The 25188-nt window shown below is 48.6% G+C and overlaps 1 protein-coding gene across 1 annotated transcript; it reads left to right on the top strand.

Annotated features, from left to right (window-relative positions):
* Nucleotides 1-13497: 13497 nt before the first annotated feature.
* On the top strand, nt 13498-24764 carry CAVIN1 (caveolae associated protein 1). Its single transcript, XM_049860495.1, has 2 exons — nt 13498-14139; nt 23921-24764. The coding sequence occupies exons 1-2, from the start codon at nt 13669-13671 to the stop codon at nt 24620-24622; spliced, it is 1173 nt and encodes a 390-aa protein (XP_049716452.1). The 5' UTR covers nt 13498-13668; the 3' UTR covers nt 24623-24764.
* Nucleotides 24765-25188: the final 424 nt, after the last annotated feature.

The raw sequence follows: 25188 nt of genomic DNA, 5'->3' as shown, positions 1-25188 counted from the left end.
TGGTCTCTTCCAATTTTGGGCAATTATGAGTAAAGCTGCTATAAATACTAGTGGGCAGGTTTTTATGTGGGCATAGTTTCTTATCTCATTTGGGTATATACCTAGGAGCACAATTATTGAATTGCATGATAAGCCTATGTTTAGCATTGTAAGAAACTGTTGGACTGTCTTCCAAAGTGACTGTACTGTTTTGCATTCCCACCAGCAATGTATGGAAATTCCTGTTGCTCCATATCCTCCCCAGCATTTGGTGTTGTCAATGTTCTGGATTTTAGCTATTCTAAAATGTTGAGGTTTTGCAGTATCTTGTAGATTTTAGAGATCAGACGCTGATCAGAATTGTCATTGCCAAAAACTTCTTCCCAGGCTGTGGGTGTCTTTTTACTCTTTTGGTGAAGTCTTTGGATGAGCATAAGTGTTTGATTTTTAGGAACTCCCAGTTATCGAGTTTCTCTTCTGGTGTTTGCACACTGGTAGTAATGTTTTGTACACTGTTTATGCCATGTATTCAGGCTCCTAGCATTGTCCCTATTTTTTCCTCCATGGTCTTTATTGTTTTAGATTTTATATTTAGGTCTTTGATCCATTTTGAGTTAGTTTTTGTGCATGGTGTGAGGTATGGGTCTTGTTTCACTTTTTTGTAGATGGATATCCAGTTATGCCAGCATCATTTGTTAGAGACTATCTTTCCCCCGTTTAACGGACTCTGGGCCTTTGTCAAATATCAGCTGCTCATAGGTGGATGAATTTACATTTGGATTCTCAATTCTGTTCCATTGGTCTATGTATCTGTTGTTGTACAAGTACTAGGCTATTTTGACTACTGTGGTGGTAAAATAGGTCCTAAAATCAAGCAGTATGAGGCCTCCCACTTTGTTCTTCTTTTTCAGTAATGCTTTACTTTTCCAGGGCTTCTTCCCTCTCCATTTGAAGTTGGTGATTTGCTTCTCCATTTCATTAAAAAAATGCCATTGGAATTTGGATCGGGATTGCACTGTAAAAATTAAAAAAATTGTTCATCAAAAGACTTTACAAAAAAAACGAAAGGCAAGCTACTGACTGGGAGAACATCTTTGGAAACCGTATATCCTACAAGAATCTAAAAACCAAAATATTTATAAAACTTCAATGACTTAACAACAAAAAGACAGCCCAATCATAAAATGGGCAAAGGACTCAAATAGACATTTCACCAAAAAGGGCATTCAAATGGCCATGAAACAAGTGAAAAGATGCTCAGTGTCATTAGTCATCAGAGAGATGTGAATCACTCCCACTAGAATGTACGAAATAAAAAAAACAGAAAATAACGAAAGTTGGCAAAGATGTAGGGAACCCTTATCCATTGTTGGTGGGAATGAAAATGGTACAGCCATTATGGAAAACAGTGTGTCTGTTTCTCAAAAAACCTAAAAATATAACTACCATATGACCCACCAATTCTACTTCTAGGTATATACCCACAGAACTTGACAGCAGAGACTCTCTCAGACTTATACACCAGTGTTTATTGCAGCACTATTCACAATAGCCAAAAGGTGGAAACAACTTAAATATCCATCAAGAGATGAATGGATAAACAAAATGTGGTACATACATACAACGGAATACTACTCAGCCAGTCGGAGAAACGAAGTCTTGATATATGCTACAGTATGGATGGAGCTGGAAGACATTATGCTGAGTGAAATAAGTCAGTTGCAGAAGGACAAATATTGTATGACCTTGCTTATTTTAAAAAACAACAACAACAACAACAAGAAAAGACAAGTGTGCTGAGACCAAAGTTTATTATTTGTGGTTACCAGGGGTATGAGGGAGGGGGTAAAGGAGGGGTCAATGATGATGGAAAAATTGCATTGACTAAGGGTAAGGTTGGAGCAGGTGGTGCAGTGGTTAAGAGCTACGCCTGCTAACCAAAAGGTCAGCAGTACAAATCCACCAGCAGCCCCTTGGAAACCCTATGGGGCAGTTCTATTCTGCCCTGTAGGTTCACTGTGTGCTGGAATAGGCTTGACGGCAATGGGTTTTTGGTTTTTTAAGAGTAAGGTTGCACAGCTGATTATTTTAATAGTTGTCAATAGGTTGTACACCTGTAAAAAGTTGAATTAACAAAAGTTGTGTGATAGATATATTTACAACAATGACCAAAAAAGAGTAGCAGCTGAGGCTGCTTATGTACAACCAAAAACCTCATGGGATTTGGTTCTGTGGTTTGGAGGTTTAGAGTCACAGTTCATGGGACATTCCAGTTAATTGGCCTAGTAACTTCAGTGCTTCTGTTCTACCTCCTACTTCGTTGCATAGTGTCTGGGGTCTTAAAAGCTTGCAAGCGGCCAATCCAAGGCACAACAATTGGTCTCTACTTGCCTAGAGCCACAAGGGAAGGAGAGTCAGGAATAGGAGGAAGACATGGAATGTGTGGCTAATTGCCTTCATGAACAACTGCCTCTTTTTCCATGAGACCAGAAGAACTAGATGGTGCCTGGGTTACTGAACATTATTAATTCAACTGTGGTCCCTGAAAATGTGTGTCAACTTGGGTAGGCCATGATTCCCAGTATTATGTGATTGTCCACCATTTTGTCATGTAGTATGATTTTCCTGTATGTTATTTATTTATTTATTATAAATCCTACTTCTATGATGTTGATGAGAAGGATTAGAGTCCCCCAGAGCTGACAGAGAGAGAAAGCCTTCCCGTACAACTGGCACTCTGAAGTCAGACTTCTAGCCTCCTAAAATGTGAGAGAATAAACTTCTGTTTGTTAAAGCCATCCACTTGTGGTATTTCTGTTATACCAGCACTAGGTAACTAAGACACTGAACATTTTGATCAAAGATTCTATAGAAGAATACTGATCAAAAGGGGGAAAATGAAGAACAGAATTTCAAATTCTCAAGCAATCCAGACTGTCTGAAGCCATGAAGGGTGGATGAATCCCTGAAACTTTTGCCCTGAGATAATCTTTAAACCTTAAACCAAAAATATCCCCTGAAGTCTTCTTAAAACCAAATGATAGTCTAGCTTAACTGGTAAAGAATGTTTGCCTTGGGTGCTCTTTTAAGAACTATCTATATGGGATCAAAGTGACAATGGCAACTCAAAAGATCAGGGAGTGTCAAGGATTGACTTGTTCCCCCCAAAATATCTGTCAACTTGGCTAGGTCATGATTCCCAGTATTGTATGATTGTCCACCATTTTGTCATCTGATGTGATTTCCCTATGTGTTGTAAATCCTGTCACTATGATGTAATGAGATGGATTTGTTGCAGTTATATTGATGAGATCCACAAGATTAGATAGTGTCTTAAGCCAATCTCTTTTGAGATATAAAAGAGAGAAGCGAGCAGAGAGGCATGGGGACCTCACACCACCAAGAAAGCAGCACTGGGAGCAGAGCGTGTCCTTTGGACCTGAGGTTCCTGCGCTGAGATGCTCCTAGTCCAGGGGAAGATTGATGACAAGGACTTTCCTCCAGAGCTGTCAGAGAAAGAAAGTCTTACCCTGGAGCTGGTACCCTGAATTTGTACTTCTAGCCTACTGGACTGTGTGAGAATAAACTTCTCTTTGTTAAAGCCATCCACTTGTGGTATTTCTATTATAGCAGTACAAGATAACTAAGACAGATAGGAACTATCCAGGCACAGACAAGTAACTTGACATTTGCCTCTGAAAATGAGACCAAAGAAGGAGTTGGGCAATTCCAGTGTGGTAATAAAGGAGTTTACTAGGGACGCAGTCCTAGGCAGCTGCAAGACCAGAGCAGATCTTCATGTTCTGCAGTGGAAGGCCAGAGGTTTTATAGTGGTGGTGGACAATACTGTCTCTATGCCAGGGGCTTACATAAGAAGGCAAATTGCAATGAACTGGCAGACTGCATGAGTGCAACCGTGTTCAGCCTCATGAAGCCTGTTTCCCCTTCAGTCCACCCCTTGAGGTCAGCTTTTACAATCTGGCATGCTTTCTCTCTTGTGCCGTAGTATAACAGACCCCGCTCCCTCCCTGCTGAGAACAGATATAGAAACTGGGTTGGTCGGGTGCTGTGTGGTGCCCGTGCATGCACAAGAGACAGAGAAAGTTACTGTGTGCCCAGAAGAGGGGGGAGGCTTCTCTGATAAGGAGAAGGAACTGGGAGAGAGAAGGCAACCTAATCCCTAGCCTCCTTATCAGAGAATACTCTGGGCCCAAGACATTTACTTAGGCAGCCTGTATGGGAGGTGTAGAGGCAGATCATTCCCATAACAGTCCACCCCCCGACTCCCATCGGGGGTGCCATAAAAAAAGCAAAGCAGTACCACGTCCTGGTATGCCTATCACCCATTTTAGGTGTTGAGCTGCATGTCCGTGATTTGGCGCATAACTCTGGTGAATGCTATATCTGTGCATCATTTGAGGCAGCATTTAATGAGGGTTACTCGTAGGACTGCTCCCAGCAGGTGGATCAGGACTGCCTAGAGGAGAGCTCCCAACCAACCATCTCAGGTGTGACTTAATCTAAGCCAACTGAATAGATCAAAGGGCTGGATTTGCCCAATCTTATGTATCTATAACATGTCCTGATCCATTTATGTAAAAATAGTATATTTCTCCCAACATGGCACATTATATGAACAGTACACATTTCAGTACAAGTAATACAAGAGCTCCTGTTCTCAGCACAATTGAACAAGGTATTAACGCCGCCAGATCAGGCTAATTCAGACTTGGTGTAGTCACTCAAGGTACATTGGACCTCCTGGTCATATTTTATAAGTTCTCCATGTCCAGAGTAACATCAAACTCAATCTTAAATGTACTTGTTCTCAGAATCAAACTATCCAGTCTTGTGCCATTTACATTTTTAACACACAGAGAGAAATTTTCTTCTAAAGTTGGAGCACTCTCCACAGGCAGCGTTCATACTTTAAAAAAAAAAAAAAAAAGTTTTCTGTGGGTACTGAAGTCAACTGTATTCATTTACCACATGATCTCCTCATTAATCAGTTTACACATTCAGTTAGTCCACAAGGTATCCCCCTTTTTGACAGATCAGCTGGGACAATGTGGAGAGATGACTCGTTCAAATGTTGACAGAGCCAACAGTTGGTCTGATTGGTAGCTCTACTTTTGGGGGAATGATCTACCTCTATGCCTCCCACCTCAGCTGCCTAAGTAAAGGCCGTGGGCCCAGAGGGTTCTCTGATAAGGAGGCTGGGAATTAGATTGCCTTCTCTCTCCCAGTTCCTTCTCCTTATTAGAGAAGACTTCCCCTTGTTCTGGGCACACAGTAACTTTCTGTCTCTTGTACATATCTGGGCCCCAAATGGCACCTGGCCAAACTCACTTCTACATCTGTTCCCAGCATACTACAGCACAAGAGATGAAGCATGCCAGATTATAAGAGCTGGCCTCATGGGGTGGACTGAAGGGGAAATAGCCTTTGTGAGGCTGAACACGGGTGCCCTCATGCAGTCTGACAGTTCACTACAGTCTGCATTCTTATGTAGGCACCTGGCATGGAGCCACTACTGTTCACCAGCACTATAAAACATCTGGCCTCCCACTGTGGGGCACAGAGATCTGCTCTGGTCCTACAGCTGCCCAGAACTGCCTCATATGTAAGTCTCTCTAACAAACTCCTTTGTTGCCACACTGGAGTTGCCTCCATCCTTCTTTGATCTCTTAGAACCCTCCATTTCAGAGGTAAATTTCAAGTTACTGGTCCATGCCTGGTCAGGAACCTTAGAGGGTAGTGAGTCTATGTTAAAGAGGGAGAAGAACATGGAAAAGGAGGGTGAGAATGGTTGCACAACTCAAAGAATGTAGTCAATGTCACTGAATTGTGCATGTAGAAACTGCTGAATTGGTGTATGTTTTGCCGTGTATAGTCTCAAAAACAACATGAAGATAAATTAAAAAAAAGAACTATCTATAAGGGACCAAAGTGACAACAATAACTCCAAAGATTAGTTAGGAACCTTGGGAAGCAGTGAGTTTATGTTAATGGGGAAGGAACAACTCAGAAAAGGAGGGTGAGAATGGATGCACAACTCGAAGAATGTAATCAATATCACTGAATTGTACATGTAGAAACTGTTAAATTGGTGTATGTTCTATTGTGTATATTCTCAAAAACAACAACAAAATAATTTAAAAAATACTTCTGAACATCTTGATAAATAACTATGTCTCCAATACCCCCAGAAGAAACTCCCAGAATCCTCCTGGCCTTATGGGATTCAGGAACTACTTTAGGACCCCTTGGTTAATGCCTGGCATGGCAAGGGCCTCCAGAATCCTGTGTTAGCACTTTAGACAACAGTATCTATTCTGGTGACTTGATGTCTCTGCTACTGGTTTTAAATGTTTTTAATATCTCCCCATTTCAGGACCAGAGAGTCATCAGTAAAGAGGTTGCCATAAGAGAAGATGAAAAGAAAAATAACTGAAACAAGAGCAGAAGGCTGGAGACAGAACCTGCATTAAAAACCTACATTAAGAAAATGGCACAAATGTTCATAGCAGCATTATTCACAATAGCTGAAAAGTGGAAACAATCCAAATGTCCATCAACAAATGAATTAATAAATAAAATATGGTATACTCATACAATGGAATATTACTCAGCTATAAATAGAAATGAAGTATTGATACATGATACAAGATAGATAAACAGTGAAAATATTGTGCTATGTGACACCACTGCAAGAAACCAAAAGAGACCTACGTAAGTGGAAAAGCATACCATGCGCATGGATAGGAAGACTCAACATTGTGAAAATGTCAATTCTACCCAAAGTGATCTACAGATACAATGCAATTTCAATCCAAATTCCAATGACAATTTTTAACGAGATGGGGAAACAAATCACCAACTTCATATAAAAAGCGAAGAGGCCCCAGATAAGTAAAGCATTACTGAAGAAGAAGAACAAAGTGGGAGGCCTCATACTACCTGATTTTAGAACCTATTATATCATCATGGTAGTCAAAACAGCCTGGTATTGGTACAACAACAGATACAGAGACCAATGGAAGAGAAATGAGAATCCAGATGCAAATTTATCCACCTATGAGCAGCTGATATTTCACAAAGACTCAAATGGGGAAAAGACAGTCTGTTTAACAAATGATGCTGGCATAACTGGATATCCATCTGCAAAAAAATGAAACAAGACCCCTACCTCACACCATGTACAAAAACTAACTCAAAATGGATCAAAGACCTAAATACAAAACCTAAAGTGATAAATGTCATGGAAGAAAAAATGGGAACAATGCTAGGGCTCTTAATACATGGCATAAACGGAATACAGATCATAACTACCAATGCAAAAACACCAGAAGAAAAACTAGATAACTGGGAGCTTCTAAAAACCAAACACTTATGCTCATCAAAGGACTTCATCAAAAGAGTAAAAAGATTACCTACAGACTGGGAAAAAATTTTGGCTACAACATATCTGACAAGGGTCTGATCTCTAAAATCTACAAGATACTGCAACACCTCAACAACAAAAAGACAAATAACCCAATTAAAAAATGGGCAAAGGATATGAACAGACACTTCACCAAAGAAGACATTCAGGCTGCTAACAGATACATGAGGAAATGCTCACGATTATTACACAAACAAACAAACAAAAATCAAACCCATCGCTGTCAAGTTGGTTACGACTCATAGCGACCCTATAGGACAGAGTAGAACTACTCCATAGGGTTTCCTAGGAGCACCTGGTGGATTTGAACTGCTGACCTTATGGTTAGCAGCCATAGCACTTAACCATTACGCCACCACGATTATTAGCCATTCCGAAAACCCAAACCTGTTGCCGACAAGTCAATTCTGACTCATAGCAACCCCATGAGACAGAGTAAACTGCCCTACAGAGTTTCCAATGAGCTCCTGGTGTATTCGAACTGCTGACTCTTTGGTTAGCAGCCATAGCACTTAACCACAATGCCACCAGGGTTTCCAATAGAGAAATGCAAATCAAAACTACAGTGAGATACCATCTCACTCCAACAAGGTTGGCACTAATCCAAAAAAACACAAAATAATAAATATTGGCGAGGCTGGAACACTTATGCGCTGCTGGTGGGAACGTAAAATGGTACAACCAGTTTGGAAATCAATTTGGTGCTTCCTTAAAAAGCTAGAAATAGAAGTTCCATATGATTCGGCAATCCCACACCTAGAGAAATAAGAGCCATCACACGGATAAATGTATGCATTGCAGCAATGTTCACAACAGCAAAAAGATGGAAACAACCTAGGTGTCCATCAACAGACAAATGGATAAACAAATTTTAGTACATACACGTAATGGAATACTATACAATGATAAAGAACAATGAGTAATCTGTGAAATATCTCGCAACATGGATGAATCTGGAGGGCATAATGCTGAGTGAAATTAGTCGCAAAAGGACAAATATCGTATAAGACCACTTGTATAAGAACTCAAGGCTTTTTAAAAAAAAGGAAAATATTGTGCTATGTGAAAGAAGCCAGTCACAAAAGACCACCTATTGTATAATCCCCACTTACATTTTATATGAAACGTCGGGAATAAGCAACTCCATAGAGAGAAAATTAGCGGTTGCCCTATGGCAGCAGTTCTACTCTGTCCTATAGGGACGGCAACGGGTTTGGGTTTGGTTGGTTTTTAGAGGCTGAGGCACAGGGGAAAGAGTTGGGAGGGAAATGGGGATTGACTGGAGGTTTTTTTGGGGATGATTAAAATATTCTAAAATTGATGTAGTGATGGTTACACAACTGAGAATATACCAAAAAACCACTGGCTTGTACACTTGAGATAGGTGAATTTTATGGTAAGTGAATTGTATCTCAATAAAGGTTTTGTTTTAAAAAATGGAAGAAAAACTAAGCTAGCAAACAGGACAATAAATAAATAAAAATAACAGTATCACAAAAGCCAACGGGAGAGGGTCTCAAGGACAAATTGGTCAGCAATGCTAAATCCTTGAAGAGTTCAAATAAAAGTAGAAAAGGCAGGGTAACTAGTGGAATATAGAGATTATCAGTGATTTCTGAGCACTGTTTTAGTAGAGCGGAAGCCCCATTTTGAATGAACTGCAGAAGCCTAAGGACTGATTGGAGGCAAGGAATCAGTAGCAGCAGTTATAGAACACAAGGAAGTTTGAACAGAAGGAAAAAATGGATGGGCCAAACCTTGAGGAGACAGAGGGTAAAACCAATGCAGTGTGGAGTTTCTGTGTTTAGGATAAAACAGACCAGTGCACGTTCAGGGCACAGGAAAAGCAGCCAGCAGAGAGGTTTTATGGCATTGTCATTAATTTCTTCTCTTGATATTTTGTTAGCCTGAATCCCTGCTTCCCTGAGACTAAAACTCCTACCCACAGCAAACCATGGGTCCTTTGAGTGGTATCTAGTACCAAACTGTGCATTAGTTGTTGTTAACGTTAGCTATGGTGGCCTCGCATACAATGGACAAAACACTGCCCAGTTCTGTGCCATCCCGTGATCAGTTTTGGATGGAATTGTGATCCATAAGGTTTTCATTGGCTGATTTTCGGGAAGCCAATCACCAGGCCTTTCTTGCTAGTCCTTTTTAGTCTGGAAGCTTGGCTGTAACCTGCTCAGTGTCATAGCAGCACACAAGCCTCCACTGACAGACGGGTGGTGGGTATGCTCTGCTGGGAATCAAACCCAGGACTCCAACGTGCAAGGCAAGAATTCTACCACTGACCCACCAATGTCCTCAGGCACCTAATGAATAATTCCGATTGCTATCTGATTCAGAAAAGTTACCCTATATATCAATGTTTAAAGGGGAAGAAAGGAGGAATTTTTCTGGAAGGGGAATGTACCATGCATGTGAGTGGAACAAGAATAGTGTCCATAAAGCTGGGGAGAAAAAAAAAAGTCACTTTTGTCTGTGGCAGCTGTGAGCCAGCTGCTGAGAGCTAGTCTCTCCTGGATGGTTTCCCTGATGAGAAGACACATCACTCATCCTGACCGTTTAGTATTAACAAAACACACTGTCTCCCTGGGGTTTTTCCCAGCACGGATCCCAAGCTGAATGGAACATATTGCACAGTGCACCCCTCACACGTGGCTGGGCCTCCGAGAATATAATAAGACTTAAGGCAGAACCACGATATGGGGAGATGAGCAGTGCCTGGCTTTTTCCTCAGCACCCTGCACTTCCATGTCTGTGGTTGTTACTGCCAGGAATACCTGTATCTCCATCCACTTTACACTGGGGACTCTCCCTTGCGAAGCCTTCTCTGCTCCCCCAAGAAACAGTGGAAACCTTCCCTAAGCTGCTGGAGCACTTTCCACACTGTATCAAAAACTATTCATGGGTCTGTCTCCCCTGCTAGATAAAGGCTTTGGTGGTTCAGTGGTAGAATTCTTGCCTTCCATGTAGGAGACCTGGGTTCGATTCTTGGCTCATGCACCTCATATGCAGCCATGTCAGTGGGGGTTTGTATGTTGATATGATGCTGAACGCGTTTCAGCAGAGCTTCCAGAGTGAGACTAGGAAGAAAGGCCTGGTGATCTGCTTCTGGAAATCAGCCAGTGGTGCAGGACTGGGCAGAATTTTGTTCAAGTCAGGCTGACTGAATAATAGCTAACAACCATAACCACAATTCCCCTGACACACTGTGAGCTTCTCAACAGGAAGGACTGGACTTTATTTATTCTCATTAAAGTTCCCAGTCCAATAGCTGGCCTGTGGTAAGTAATTACACTTTGTTGAATACATGGATGGATGCAGGAATACGATAGAGCTCTGTGAGATTTCAGCTGCTGACACGGTTGCATCCTGGTGTTCTTTTTCTGGGCCAAATGAGTTGTTTGCTTTGGCCTCTCTGTCCCTTTTACAGACTCTGCCTGAGCGACTGAAAGCACACAATGGAGCAGTGTGCCTTTCAGCAAACACAGTGAGCAATGGAAAAGGCAAAACATGAACCCCGAATGCAAGAAATGGCTTGCTGAATGCAATTACAAATGACAGGAAACTGCTTATGTCCACTGACATGGAGTGAAGTTCTCCGGAAAAAATTGTTCTGTTCCAGTTCTGGGTGTCAGTGTGGGTAAAGCTAGTGCACCACTGCTCTGCCTGCCCCTGGTTGGGCTTAGCCAGCATTTGGAAAGAAGAGGAATGTCAGAGAAACTTGTTGATGCAGATATTTCTTGTACATTGGTATGCAGGGGTAGGGCCTTTTCTACAAAATTCTCCATTAAGGAGGCATCGAGTGAGTCAGAGATGTTTTCACTGGACCACCCCCGGGGACATAATTTGACTCATCCACAAACACTGGCATTCCTTGTTGAAGATGGGGAATAGAATTACTTTCCTGCGGGTGTGCATGTAATTCCTTTTAGCAAGCATACAACCACCAAAAAAACAAAACAACTAAAACTTCTCTTCAGCATTTTCTCCAAAATATGAGGTTTAAATTGTAATCTGTAAATGCCCATCGATAGGGAACTAGTTAAATAGAGTACATCCATACATTGGAATACGAGGCAGTTCTACATGCAATGATACGGCTCAACCTCCAAGATAAATTAATAAATGAAACACAGCAAGGTACCGAACAATACATACATTTGATCTTATGTGCAGATACTGTCTACAGATGCTTGCACAAGAAAATGGTATCAACCGTTGCCTCCTGAGAAGGAAACTAGTTTCTGGGCACAGGAGTGGAAAGAAAAAAATTTTTCCGCTACATTCCTTTGTGTGTTATTTGCAATGTGTGCTTTGTGTGTTATCCGCTAAAATAATCTAATTTTTTTTTTTCCCGGTAAGAACCTAGGAAGGTTCAGCAAGGTTCTCTACTGTCCCTTCTTTTTTCCTGAAAGCCTTATCAATCTTTAGTGGAAGGAACTTAAATTGCTGTAATATGTTTTCTCTCAAATTCGGAAATAAACTGGTAGTCTGACAGTTCTACCAACTATATGTATCTACAACATATGATTTTGTGAACCAGTACATTCTCCTTGAACCTCAAAAGAGAAACCTATTTGTTTCTAAGGAAATAGCTATTGAAGTGTTAGGAAATATTCTTATTCAGTAATTGTGAGGGCACTGACCCAGACTTGAGGCTCTGGAGTTCCTTTCTGGGTTGGTGGGCTCTCTGATTACATTTATGAAGCCTGGAGTCCCCACAGAGTGGTTTTTCCAGCTTCCTGATAATGGTGCTAGACTAGAGAGGAACTTTTGCAGAGACCATCAACGCATCCAGCTGGGGAAACCCAAGCTTGATTTCCCAACCAGGGAAAAGGTCTGCAGCTTCTCTGCGGGGAAGGAGGGTGGGACAGTTCAGGGAACTCACAGCTCCAGTGCTGTCTTAGCAAGCAAAATGGGGGGCGGGAGGGGAGGGCTTGGGGACCGCAGTCTCTTTTTCTTGGACTTTAACTCTTCAGCTAAGGGATCTCCCTTGGCTGGAAACTGCCTGCTCGTTTGTACCTATCTCGGTGAAAATATATTTGCAGCAAATTCTCAGGCCAGGAGGCTCACAAACGGGACGTGTTGAGTAGCCATGTTTGCCTCTCTCCCTGTCCCACTGAAAGATACAGGGGACTAAGGTGGAAAGAGCAAGCGAGCAGGAGTTTAGAGACCTGAGCCCAAGTGTCAGTGCCAACACTAACCTGCGTGTGACCTCTGGCAAGTCACTGCCCTCTCTGAGTCCTCCTTTCCTTTCTGTCAAACGATGGGGTGGGATTTCATGATCCCTCTGTAATTTTTTTTTTTTTTTTTTCCTGTAAGTTAGCGCTGGCACTTCGAGGTCTAGAGAGATGGGTGGGCTACCAGACTCTACTCTCTCAGGTTAGTATCAGCGAAGCTTCTGGGAAAAGCTGTTTTTTTTAGAGCGAGGTGATGAGAGGTGGGTAAAAGACTGACTTTCTATCTTGTCGCCCGTCTTAATCCCACCCGTAGTTTCGGCCCCTCTAGGAGGAACCTAGAAGCGTCGCAGTCCCTCACAACAGTGACCCTAACTTAAGTTCTCTCTTCCTCCCCTTCGCCAAACAACTCCTCAAGCTTTGGGAACATTGGTCGGTAGCTTTTAGGGGGCAGTGGTCAGAGGAGCCTACGAAAAGCCTGTGTGAGCGCAGGCAAAGGCAGTATTTTGCTTTGAGTTCAGGATCTCACGGTCCACCTGACTTCCAGCGCTAGAGTTTTTAAAAGGCTGAGGTGGTGTCGCCAGTTGGGGTTGCGGAGGAGCAGAAAAGGCGAGAAATCAAAGTGAAGCAACACTCAGGTCCGATTCCCTCCCCCACCTCACATTCCTCCGCCTTAGTCCCACTCCCGCCGCCTCCGCTTCCAGAGGAGGCCCTCGTCTCCGTCTCCAACTATTCCAACCATCCTGGGAAGGGTGGGGCGCTCGCTTCTCAGACCGGGCTCGGCTCCCCCCTCTCCTCGTCGGCCTTCCCTTCTGCCCCGGCCCCACCTTTTCTGGGGCAGGGCCAGCCAATAGGCGACGAGCCTCTGGGGTTTGGCCTGGGAGAGCGCCGACCCCCGCCCCACAGCTCTGGCCGCAATCCCGGGGCGCACGGACGTGGTTCGGGTTTCCTCTGCGCTCGGGTCTCGCGCGCTCCTCTTCCTCTTGCTCCTCTTCCTCTCCGGGGCTCCCGCTCTCGCTCCAGCTCCATCCGTCCGGGCCCGCGCGGCTCCGGGTAGCCATGGAGGACACCCAGCTCCATATCATCGAGCAGCCGCTCCCCGGGTACCCGGACGCCGGGGGCCCGGGGCCCTCCCTCGTGGGGGCGCCAGCGGCGGAGGAGCCATCGGGGGCCGGATCTGAGGAACTGATCAAGTCCGACCAGGTGAACGGCGTGCTGGTGCTGAGCCTTCTGGACAAAATCATCGGCGCAGTCGACCAGATCCAGCTGACCCAGGCCCAGCTGGAGGAGCGGCAGGCGGAGATGGAGGGCGCCGTCCAGAGCATCCAGGGCGAGCTGAGCAAGCTGGGCAAGGCACACGCCACCACCAGCAACACCGTGAGCAAGTTGCTGGAGAAGGTGCGCAAGGTCAGCGTCAACGTGAAGACCGTGCGCGGCAGCCTGGAGCGCCAGGCCGGCCAAATCAAGAAGCTGGAGGTCAACGAGGCCGAGCTGCTGCGGCGCCGCAACTTTAAAGTCATGATCTACCAGGTGAGCCGAGGGAGCGGACCACGCCCAGAGCTCCCGCGCCCAGCCCTCCGTCCCCAGCCCAGGGCTTGGGGTGGGGGGACCTGCCAGTCGCGCGATCATCCCACCAACCTGGCCCGGGCGCTCGGAGACCCACCCTTCTTCTGACTTCTGACAAGCGCGACTGGGGTTGGATGGGGTGGGGGGAGCAGGCAACTGCGGGAGTGCGCTCTGCACCCCGGCCTCCCCACTCCGCCCTCTCCTTCACGTGTCAAGTTTGTAGCAGGACCGAGTTGGGGGGCTGGACTCGGGAATTCTGCCCCTCGCAGACCGCTCCCAACTTGGCTCTGTCAAACGTCTTCCTCCTTGGGGAAAGTTTTGGGGAAAACTAGGGGTCCCTGGCGGCCGCTGGGGCCCGCTGTAAGCGGACACTGGCTGTGTTGCCCCGGGCTGGGCCTCCGGCGCGTCCCGCCCGATATAGCGGGTGATTCAGGGCTCAGGCACGCACCCGCGGGGACCGCGCCAGGCCAGAGACGGGACTGCCAGCGTCCCCCCACCACCGACCACGCAGCAGCCTCCACTGCCCACCCGCGTCCCCGGGCTGCAGTCGGCCCGTGGCCTCCGGACATTTCCAGGACCTTGGGGACACACTAGCCTGCTGCGCGCCCGCACCCTTGGCTCCTGAGGCAGACGCGGGGGGCGGGGGCGCGGCGTCGGAATGCAAGAGGGGCGGTGGAGGGGGAGGCCAAGCCCCGCCAGGGTCTGGGCGCAGTGAATCACCCCGCATGCCTCCGTGGGCGGGGGCTGCGGAGCAGCAGTGGCTGCTCCCGCCGACTAGCAGCTGGCGGGAAGACGCTGGCGTGCCCCAGGCTCCGCCCGGCCGCTTGTTGACCTCTGTTGCATCTCTCCCCATTTCTCCCACCTTGATAAAAACGTAATTTTCATATCATAACCCCAAGTAAACCTGTAATTTCAGTGTTGCTGGTCCTGTACACTCCTCTTCCCCAATCCCATTAAGAGTGGTCCTGAGTGGAGGACTTGGCCATTTGGGGCTGGGCAGGAATGTGCCCACCCTCTCCTCCTCCCTGCTTCCCAAAAGCAGGCCTGGTTCATGCTCCTACCCCAGGGGAAACCATGGTGGGTGGTAGTCTATGCTCTTCCCTCCCCTTCCTCTCCCTACCTAAGGGAATAGAAAGAAAAGAAAGCCTAGGTTCCTCAAGCCCCCTAGGTGATGGGCCCTGTCAGAGGGCTGCTCTGGGGCTGGTCTAGCAGTGTTGTCCTTGGCTTGGTCTCTCTAGAAGGAGCTAAGAGAGATGCAGGCAACCACAGGCCCGCAGGACCAGGGCATTTTGGGGACAGGTGTTTGGGGAGAGGGGACACAGGGAGGTGGGTGAGCTGGCACCTATCTGAGGAGGTGGTGGAGGAACAGAGCTACCCACTGCTCCCTAGAGACACTTGACCTTTAAGAAGCTTTGTCTCCCCCTGCCCCTTACAACTGTATCTGATGGAAAGGCTTCTCCAGCGCTGTTCCACTTCAGAATCCAGCTGCTTGGAGGAACCAGGATGGGGGGGCCGCAGGAGACTTGTGAGATTTTTTTTTTTTAAAGAACCCAGCTTAGCATTGGGGGACATCAAGGAAGAACAAGACAGGGGTAGGGACAGCAAGCCAGCTCTAACTTTTCCCCACAGCCTAGTATGGTAGAGGGTCGCCATGAAGGGTTCAGATGGGTGACCCTTCCCACTCTAAATGTCCCAAACCGAAGAGCCTGGAAAAGTTCTTGGGCTGGAGGTAAACCTCCTTATGGCAAAGATGGAGCTTCTGAGAGAAGGGCAGGGAAGGAGGGAGAGGTACATCTGTGCAGAGGCTAGGGACTTCCTTTTGTAAATTGTGTGTGTGTAGGTGGGCAGAGGGGTTAAGGTTCTAATCACAGGGTGGCTTTGACTTTGATTGCATCTGTACTAAACCAGGGCTGGTGGGTAGGGGCGGATACAGAGTTGAGGTAGAAAAAGTGGCTCAAACTGTGGGCTGAGCCCCCAAACCACAAGGGAAATAACTAAATACTGAAATGATCCCAACCCCAGGAGGAGGCCAGGTGTAAGGGAAAGATTCAAGCAACAAGGGTGGGGCTGGGGGAAGCAGAACTTCCCTGAGCTGCTGAGCAGATGTTCCAGGTGGGGGAGAGGTGGTGGGATACTCAGTTGCTGGAAGGGAGCAGAGGCCACTCCTCCTTGAGGTCTGCAGGCCTGGGAAGAGAATGAGGTAAAAATAGCTCTGCGCCTTGGCAGGCCTAATAGGGAAGACTGGGGGTTGCAGCATTTATGGTCAAGTCAGTCTGAGGGGTTAGGATGCTTGGGTGGCCAGGCAGCGGGGGGTGGGGGTGGGGAGGGGAGACACACACAGAGAGAACGAGATTGACTGATCTGGAAAGGTCCCCAGAGGATGGGCTGAATGAGCTCTTCTGAGTGGGAGCAGGGGAGGGGATGCAGTATTTCCCACCCACTCCAGATGTGGGACTCAATGATGTGGCAGTGGGGGCAGGGTATGGGGGATAATGAAGGGATGGGAAGGCCCAGCTGTGGGATCAGGCCATCTGGCTTCCCACACCCTTTTCCAGGACAAGAAAGGAGGAAATCCCTTGAGTGGCCCCACCTTGGATCTAAGGAACTCCTAAACATCATAATTTTTACAGGTTAAAGTTCGTATTTGACCCATTTCCACACACAGGCTCCCCAAAATAAATCCAGCACTCCCACCCCAGGATATCAGTCTTCACTTTGACTCACTTCTAAGGCACTACTATCCTCTGGTGTTTCCTTCTCTGTCCACCAAACAAAAACTAACGGGTTAGCCCCCATCCTATCAGGTGACATAGGTGAATGAGATGAGTGAATTCTAGTAACTAGGGGTTAGTGGACTGAGGGCTGCTGGGAGGATCAGGCCAGGCTGTGGACGGGACAATGGCTGCTCTAAAACGCCATGCAAAGGAGAGCAGCTGTGATCAGCAAAGAACCAATTCTCCCAGGCATCCATCTGGATATTATCAGAGATCTTCTAGAGTCCAGAAAGGGGGATAAATTGGATTGGCAATAAATGTTTGCCGAAGCAGTTTAGATGGGGCAAAGTTAGTGACCCACAAATGGACCACAGCGAAGACCCATCAGGCCTGCTCCAAGTGCTTGGAGACAGAACCAGGAAGCATTTAAGGGATTAGGTGGCTCGTGGGCATTAAAGGGGAAGAAATCAGGGCTGGAATGAGGGCCTGCTGGCCTCTCCTCCCCAATTCCTAAACCAACCTGTAGCTTCTTCCTGGACTCACAGTGAATCAGGGCTGCCTGGCCCCGGAAGAGCCCCAAAGCTTTGTCCAAAAATATTTCTAATTTGGAACTCTGACCCCTCTCCCACGTAAAGCTAAAGGCCAGAGTGCTTACCACTCTCTTCCTCAAAAAAGGTGATTTTGGGTTTTTTTCTGGCCACTGGATCCACAGCAGGGAGGGAGTTTTTAGGGGTTCCCAAGACAAAAGGTAATCATCCCATCCCCCTGCTTCTCCCTACCAGGTTATGTGTGTGTGAAATTTGACTGTTGTAAAGATCAAAGTCAAGAAAGTGAGGAGATGGCACATGGTGGGCAACGGATAGTGAGAGGGGAGGGAGTGTTGCTGCGAAGCAATCATCCCCAAAGTTGACTGGTGGTTTGTGCCATCTTTTTGACCCAAACCCTCATTAATGTATCATCATACTGTCATAGAATTTTTGAGCTGGAAGAGGCCTTAGAGATAATCAACTTTAACTCTTTTGTTTTGTAGCTAAGCAGAGTCCCAGAGAAGGGAAGTCACTTGCCTATTGTCACTCAAGTGATTGGGGGTCAAAGCTGGGGTCAGAACTCAGGTATCTTCCTTCTTCTGCCACATTTGCAGCTCACCTCCTCCTTCCATTCCTGGGCACTGTGGCAGGTATCAGGGTGAATGGCTCCTTCATTCTCCCAAGGAGGGAGCTGCAAGGTCCTAGCACTGGGTCTGCTCTGTGTGTATTTGGGTGTGCATGCAGTGCTGGCTAAGAGTGGTAGCCATTAGCTGCTCAGCCCATGAGCACTGAAGCAGAGGCAATGTGTGTCACCTGGCCCAATGACAGTGGGAGGGCAGGGGCTCAGGGCGGAAGGAGTAGAGCTCCCCAACCAGCCACTGGTCCTCCTGGGATGAGCTATGCATCTGGCTAGGTGAGGGCCATGTTGGCTCCCTTTCTCCTCAGCCTCTCTGCCACTCCTCACCTCCTCCCCTGCACCTCAGGACAGCTTGGGGCCTGCTGCTTTGATTTTCTGTGGCTGCAGGCCTTACTCTGAACACCGCTGCTGTCTGATTCTGGTAGTATGCCCAGTTGTCTTTCTCCCCTGACTCCTCCTGACTACACAATGCGAGAGTGCCAGCTCGGTTCCTCGGGAGGGAAAGTAGCTTGGTGTTTGATCCTGAGCTCCCTGCGCATCTTGGGTGGGTGGCGTAAGGGGGTGGCAAGGGAGGTAGGAGGTGGGGTCATGGCCAAAGGGAAATGGCCAGGATGTCCCCTTCCATGCCTCTCCCTCTCCTTATCCGGGGCGGCACCCACTGTCTACCCTGCCTGGGGGAATAATGAGAATTGGAATTACCAGCCTCTGACTGGGAGGACAGTGAAGTTGTTTGCCTTCTTTCACTCATCTATGCCTCCCCAATTAGAACCCAATAACTGGTCTCTTAGAAAACTCCTTCTCCACCCCCAGCAGCCTCTTCCCCCACCGTTCAAACCACCCAATAGCAACATCCCAGACTACAGATGGGGAGGGATAAAGGGTGGGAGCTCAGGGATGGCACTGGGGAAGATTCTAGAGGGAGAAAGGGAGGGGGGTCAGTTTAGGTTGTGTTTATTAGTTCATGCACCTGGGTTTGTCCCACCCTTTTCAAGCCCAGGACCCTCTTGATGAAACATTAAAATGTGGTTTTCTTCCACCCTAATACATGGAGTGACCCATCTCCTTCTCCTTACTCACAGCCCCACCTCTGCATGCCCACCAAAGCCTCTTTCTCTCAGCCCATCCTGTCCGCACACATCCCAAGCCCGATTTAAACCCCTTTTCCTCGTCTTAGCCCGAGAAGAAGCTGAATGCACCCTCTGACATGGCCACACCCAAGATCCTGCCTTTTGACCTTCTGCCTGAGACTGAGCCCTTTGACTTGAAGCCTGAGAGAGTGCCTGAGCTCCCACCCTTTGACCAGACGCGTAGGACTCTGCCCTATTACCCAGAGCCGGGGCCTCTGTCCACCCCAGAGGAGCTGACATCTGGTGGGGGTGTGTAGGGTTTCTCGGGTCCATAGGGTCATGGACATGTGGTGTTGCTCCAGTCCACCATCAGCTCACTACTTAATGGTGGTCAGTGCTGAGCTGGCGTCCTCCTCCAAGCCACTGCCCCTTGTGAGTGGGTGCTGGGTATTGTGACAACACTGCATGCTATGAAGGGCTCAGGTGAATGTGGTGTGTGCAATGGGGGTGGGTGGCAAAGGGATGAGCCCTCCCCCTTTCCCTTGGTTTCTGTCTTAACAGTAGACTCTCCAACCACCACGCTTGAGCTGCAGCCAAATGCTGCCCTGCACAAAGCTGCATGAAACTGTGTCTTGGCTTCTGAGCCCCTTCCCTCCCTGCTCCTGCCTCCTCCTCAGGGACCGGCCAGTTTGGCTCAGAGCCTCTTTGGAGAGGGCACTCATGAGGCCCAGGCCTGGGGTCTATTCTGTGCCCTCCCCACCCCCTCCTTGTAGCTGGGGAAAACATTTCCACTTATTTTTTCCAGTTTTTTTAGAAAATGTTTTGCAAAGAGATCCCTTGTGTTTGCCAGGTCCTGCCTTGGGCAGGGCACCCAAAAGCTGCCAACGTGGAAAGGCCAGACGGGGGGACCCTCTGGCTTCCCCATGACCCAGTGTTCCTCAATTTTTTTTTCATTATCCCTGAGGAGTCTTCCTAGACTTCCCCCCCTCCAATTGTTCCCCTTCCTCACAAAATTTTAATTCTATGGATATACTGTGTATCTGTTTATGTACTGTGCCACACACCATCGTAATATCCAGGAATTTTTTTCTCCCCTGCAAGAATCGATGTTTGCCCTCTTGGGGGCAATGTCACCCGTCCTGAGAATTCATGCTGTCGCAAAAGGGAAGGACCTTTCTGCTTGCCTTTGCGGGGGGTCTCTCGCTCCCTCATCTTGGCAGTGGAATTGGAGACCCTGAGTTTTTAAGGCCTTCCTACCCACCTTCAGCCTCCCCCAATCTCCAGCCTCTTCTGATGGACTCTAAGCAGATCCTAGGGCTCTTGAGTTACCCACTTTTCCAAAGTCCTCTCTGGCTATTCCTGGGCAATGGTCAGGGACAGAGCAGGTTACCTCTAAGTCAAGAGAATCTCTTGCCCAGACTCATGTGACACTTGTCCCTTCTCCTTGACAAATGTGAAGTGCCTGGTCAGGGCCCAGGCATATAGTAGGTGCTCAATTAAATTATAATCTTATAACAATCTTCTTCCTAAACCAGAGGGTCTTAAGTTTCTACAGCAGGGCTGGACCTGGAGTGGATCTTAGGAAGGGGATGGGCACCTCCCTGGGGCTCCTCTAGATCCTTCCTGGGTGGGGGGCTGTGTGTGCTTGGCAGGGCAGGGCAGTGAGAGGCTATGCATGCTTTCTTTCAGACCTGGTCATTAAAGGTAATTCTGGAAAACATGTCTGTTGGGAGTGGTGGTTTTGTTTAATAAAAACGGAAAAACAGCACAAGCAGGGCCCTCCCTCCTTGCCACCCCCCCTCCCCGCCCCTCCTTTGGCTTGGGAGCTCTGCCAGGGAAATGCGAGTGGGACAAGGGTGCCTGGCCTGTGTGCCCGGGGTTGGGGGAGGGGTGTGATTTCCGATTGTGTTGGTGGTTGTTATAGCAACAGGCAGAATGAGTCGGCCCAAGAGAGCACTCCAGGGCTTTGAGTCATGAGGGAAACCTGGCCTAGAAAGGGGGAGAAAAGAGAAAATCCAGTTATCGAGGGGAAAAGTTAAAGTCACAGTGGTATACCCACTCCAGAGCCAGCTGACTGGACATTGGTCAAAACAGAGTTCCGGTTTGATACAGGTCAAATTGCTCTTTCCCCTATCCTGACCTCTCAGCCAGAAGGCAGCTCTCTGGTGTAAGCTATCATCCTGAGGGAAGCCCACGATGAACGAGGTTGGACCTCCCAGGTACCTTTGTGGACCAGGGAGCCCCCACCCCGAATCCAGAAATAAACCTCTCTTTTCATCGGGCTCTAGGAAGAAGGGGTTGGCTACAGAAAGTCTGCAGCTCTCTCCTAAGCCCATTTCACTTTCCAGCTCAGCTGGCAAAGACCTTTATCTAGGAAGCCAGAGGCCAGGAAAACCAGCCAGCTCAGCCTTTAGGGGTTGGGGTGGGGCATGGGGGAATTAGAGATGCTGGGGTTGGGGCAGGGAGACAATGTGGATTTGTTTTCCAGCAGCTGGGACTGTTTCCTGACTCTTCCCCACCCATCATCCTAATCCTTCTCCAGCCCATCCACATTGTCTGAGCTCTGAGAAAGGGGGGCTCCAGTTCCACCATTTGGAGCGTGGGTGGGTTTTAGTCTGGGAGGCTGGGGAGGAGAGATCAGAGCCGAAATTTTTTAATACTGGGGCTGCACGTAAATGCTGGATGGGGATAGACGAAGAGGTAGGGCAGACAGTCCAAATCCTGAGAGTCCTACATGATGTCTAAGGCCTTGAGTAGCAGTGAGGGAGAGGATGATTGCAAAAGGAGTCCCAGAAGGTACGACTGGAATCAGTGGGAGTGCTAAGAGAGGTTGGGACCCTCCCATGCTCACAAGAAAAATGCCCCACAATACCCCTGTGACTGATAAGTGGCAGAGGGATGGACAGAATGCCTAGAGTGCCCACAACAGTACTAAGCCAGCTATGGCAGGTGGAGACTACAAGTCCCAGCATGCCCTGTGCCCAGGTCTCCTTGCCTGCTGGGAGGTGTAGTTGAGTAAGAAAGCCTGAGGTGGCCTGGTGCCCAGCAGAGCTGGTGCTCAGTCTGGGAGAAGAGGTGGAGCCAGCATTCCTCTTTGTCCCTGCTAATGCTATTGACAGGGAGGGAAGGAAGTTGGGAAGGGGTGTTCCTAGTTCTCAGTGTAAACCAGGAAACTCTGGGGGGATGTGGATGGGAGGGAAGAGGAAGGAGGTTGGGGGCTAGGGAAGGAATTTCTATAGCAGGTGGTACAGAGATACCAGACCGCGTGTGTGTGTGTGTGTGTGTGTGTGTGTGTGTGTGTGTGTGTGTGTGTGTGTGTGTGTCTATGAGAGGGGTCAGTTTATGCTGCCTTATTTTCTCGGAAATGGTATTTTCTTTCAATTCTGGGAAACAATTTTCAGAAAACCCTCTATAAAAGCTACTGTCTCTCATTCCATCATCTGAGGTCTCTAAAGAGAGCCTGGAACAAAGAGCAGATCCTGTTTTTGCCCTGGTTATGCCCCCTCTCATTTTCTGTGTGCATCCTCACCTACCTCCTGCTGGGGATGGTTCTGAGATTCTGAAATGTTGGTCCAGAGTGAGGCTCTTGGAAAGCAGTGCTGGTGCTGGGATCCTCCCAGGGGGAGGGGGAAAAGCTGGCTCTGACCACAGGACTACAAAGATTCTGGGACCACCATCCTACTCCTGGCCTCTTGAGCTCAGCTCTAGGGGAAAAAAGAGCAAGAATGGGAAAGTAATCTCTCTCCTCCATTCCAAGGCAGGGAAGTCAGAGTCAGGAGGAGAAATGTCCAGACTGGGGAAAAAAAAACATGTCCGTGGCTTCCAGCCAGCTTCCTCATTGATCCCTCAATTACTTTATGGGGAAAAAGAATGACCACTGGCGGAGCTAAAAGTATGGGGGGAGGGGTGGTCAGGGTGGGCTGGGGTAGGCCACAGTCCTCCTTCCCCAAGGCCTGTTCTGAAATGGTATGTGTCTGGGAGAAGCACCCCCTTTACCTTGCCTTCAAGCTACCTTACTTGGGGGGCCGCCTGAGACTGGCTTGAGTTCATCCCCCTGTCTCCACTCATCAACCTAAAAAAAAAAGAAAACTTTTGCCGTCGAGTCCAACTCATAGCGACCGAGTCCAACTCATAGCGACCCCATAAGACAAAGTAAACCTGCCTCATAGGGCTTCCAAGGAGCGGCTGGTGGATTCCAACCGCTGTTCTTTTAGTTAGTAGCTAAGTTCACAACCATTGCGCCACCAGGGTTCAGATTTAACCTAGGCGCCCTTCCCCAAGCCCCTTTTCTTTATGGCTGGGCTAGACAGTGTCTGACTTAGGCCACCAGAGGGCGCTCTGCCCATTTCCAAAGTCAAGTGGTCCCTGGAACCGCCAAGGGTAAAGGGTGGCTTAGTGTAAGATGGGTGGATGTAGAATGCAAGGACAGGGCTGGAAGACCCCGGAGATACTTAGCCGAAGTGCAATTATAATTCAGGTCGATTTCCGACCTGCGATGCCCACCAAAAAGCTCGATTCCTTTACAAAGTCTCTCCGTCCTTCCTCGCACCATCCATATGGTAAACATTCATTAAACGCATTTACTGAGCGCTCACAAGGTGTCCAGCTCTGTGCCAGGCACTGGGGATGCAACAGCTAGCCAAGTCGAGGTCGACTCACGGGACCACGAGGTTCCTCTTCTTCTCCCCACGCACTCCCCAGGATCGCCACCACCCCGGCTGGTTTTGCCCAGCGCCCTGCCCCGCCGCCCGGCCCCAGTCTCCCTTCTCTCTCACCACCTCGTCTCTCCTCTCTTCTTAGGATGAAGTGAAGCTGCCAGCCAAACTGAGCATCAGCAAGTCACTGAAGGACTCGGAGGCGCTGCCTGAGAAGGAGGGCGACGAGCTGGGTGAGGGCGAGCGGCCCGAGGAGGACGCGCAGGCACCCGAGCTGTCCTCGGACGAGGCGGTGGAGGTGGAGGAGGTCATCGAGGAGTCGCGCGCTGAGCGCATCAAGCGCAGCGGCCTGCGGCGCGTGGACGACTTCAAGAAGGCCTTCTCCAAGGAGAAGATGGAGAAGACCAAGGTGCGCACCCGTGAGAACCTGGAGAAGACGCGCCTCAAGACCAAGGAGAACCTGGAGAAGACCCGGCACACGCTAGAGAAGCGCATGAACAAGCTGGGCACGCGCCTCGTCCCAGCCGAGCGGCGTGAGAAGCTCAAAACCTCCAGAGACAAGCTGCGCAAGTCCTTCACGCCGGACCACGTGGTGTACGCACGCTCCAAGACCGCTGTGTATAAGGTGCCGCCCTTCACCTTCCACGTCAAGAAGATCCGCGAGGGCGAGGTAGAGGTGGTCAAGGCCACCGAGATGGTGGAGGTGGGCGCCGACGAAGAGGAGGGTGGCGCGGAGCGCAGCGAGGCCGCAGACCTGCTGCGCGGGAGCAGTCCCGATGTGCACACACTGCTGGAGATCACCGAGGAGTCGGACGCCGTGCTGGTGGACAAGAGCGACAGCGACTGAGCCGGGCTCGGGGCTCTGCCTGTCTCCTCCCCTGCCCCTTTCCGAACTTTCTCTTTTGCATTCTGTCACGGCCCTAAACTGGCTGAGATTTTATTAAATTGAAAACACCTCCCTTCCGGAAGCACCCCATCCAAGTCTCCTAGCTGTCCAAAAAGAAAAAATGTGGGAGACGAGGCAGCCCTCACCATGCACAGCCCCAGTTTGGCCATAGATGGGGTGGACATGGGAAGGAGAGTGATCAATCTCCTGGTTGTCCAAGCTGGGGATCCTAGAGGAAATTGCTGTCATTTCCACGGTTGGGCCCGCTTGGGACATGCTGCCTTTCCCTTCACCCCGTCGCCCTTGGCACCCCCCCCGCCCCCCGCCCCACACCCAGCCGCTGTCATTCCTGCTCACAGAGCTCTTCTGCCGCCTCATCCTGGTCCCTGGGGGCTTCAAAGCCAAAATCACCCTAAGAGAGAAAAGTGAACCCCATGGGACCCTTGTCCGGATGGGAAGTCCCCCTACTGGAAGGATATGAAAGCAGCTTTGGGGGAAAACTGGGACAATGAGATAGAGAGGGCAGA

Source organism: Elephas maximus, chromosome 19 (genome assembly GCF_024166365.1).
Source record: "Elephas maximus indicus isolate mEleMax1 chromosome 19, mEleMax1 primary haplotype, whole genome shotgun sequence".
Lineage (NCBI taxonomy): Eukaryota > Metazoa > Chordata > Mammalia > Proboscidea > Elephantidae > Elephas > Elephas maximus.
The sequence above is the reverse complement of the archived record's forward strand: the minus strand, read 5'-3'. Positions and strand labels throughout refer to the sequence as shown.

Excerpts from the sequence above, each read along its gene's own strand:
- CAVIN1 (XM_049860495.1), top strand. The coding sequence starts at position 13,669 with ATGGAGGACACCCAGCTCCATATCATCGAGCAGCCGCTCCCCGGGTAC. Across the intron at positions 14,140-23,920 it reads TTAAAGTCATGATCTACCAG|GATGAAGTGAAGCTGCCAGC; the intron begins GTGAGCCGAGGG and ends CTCTCTTCTTAG.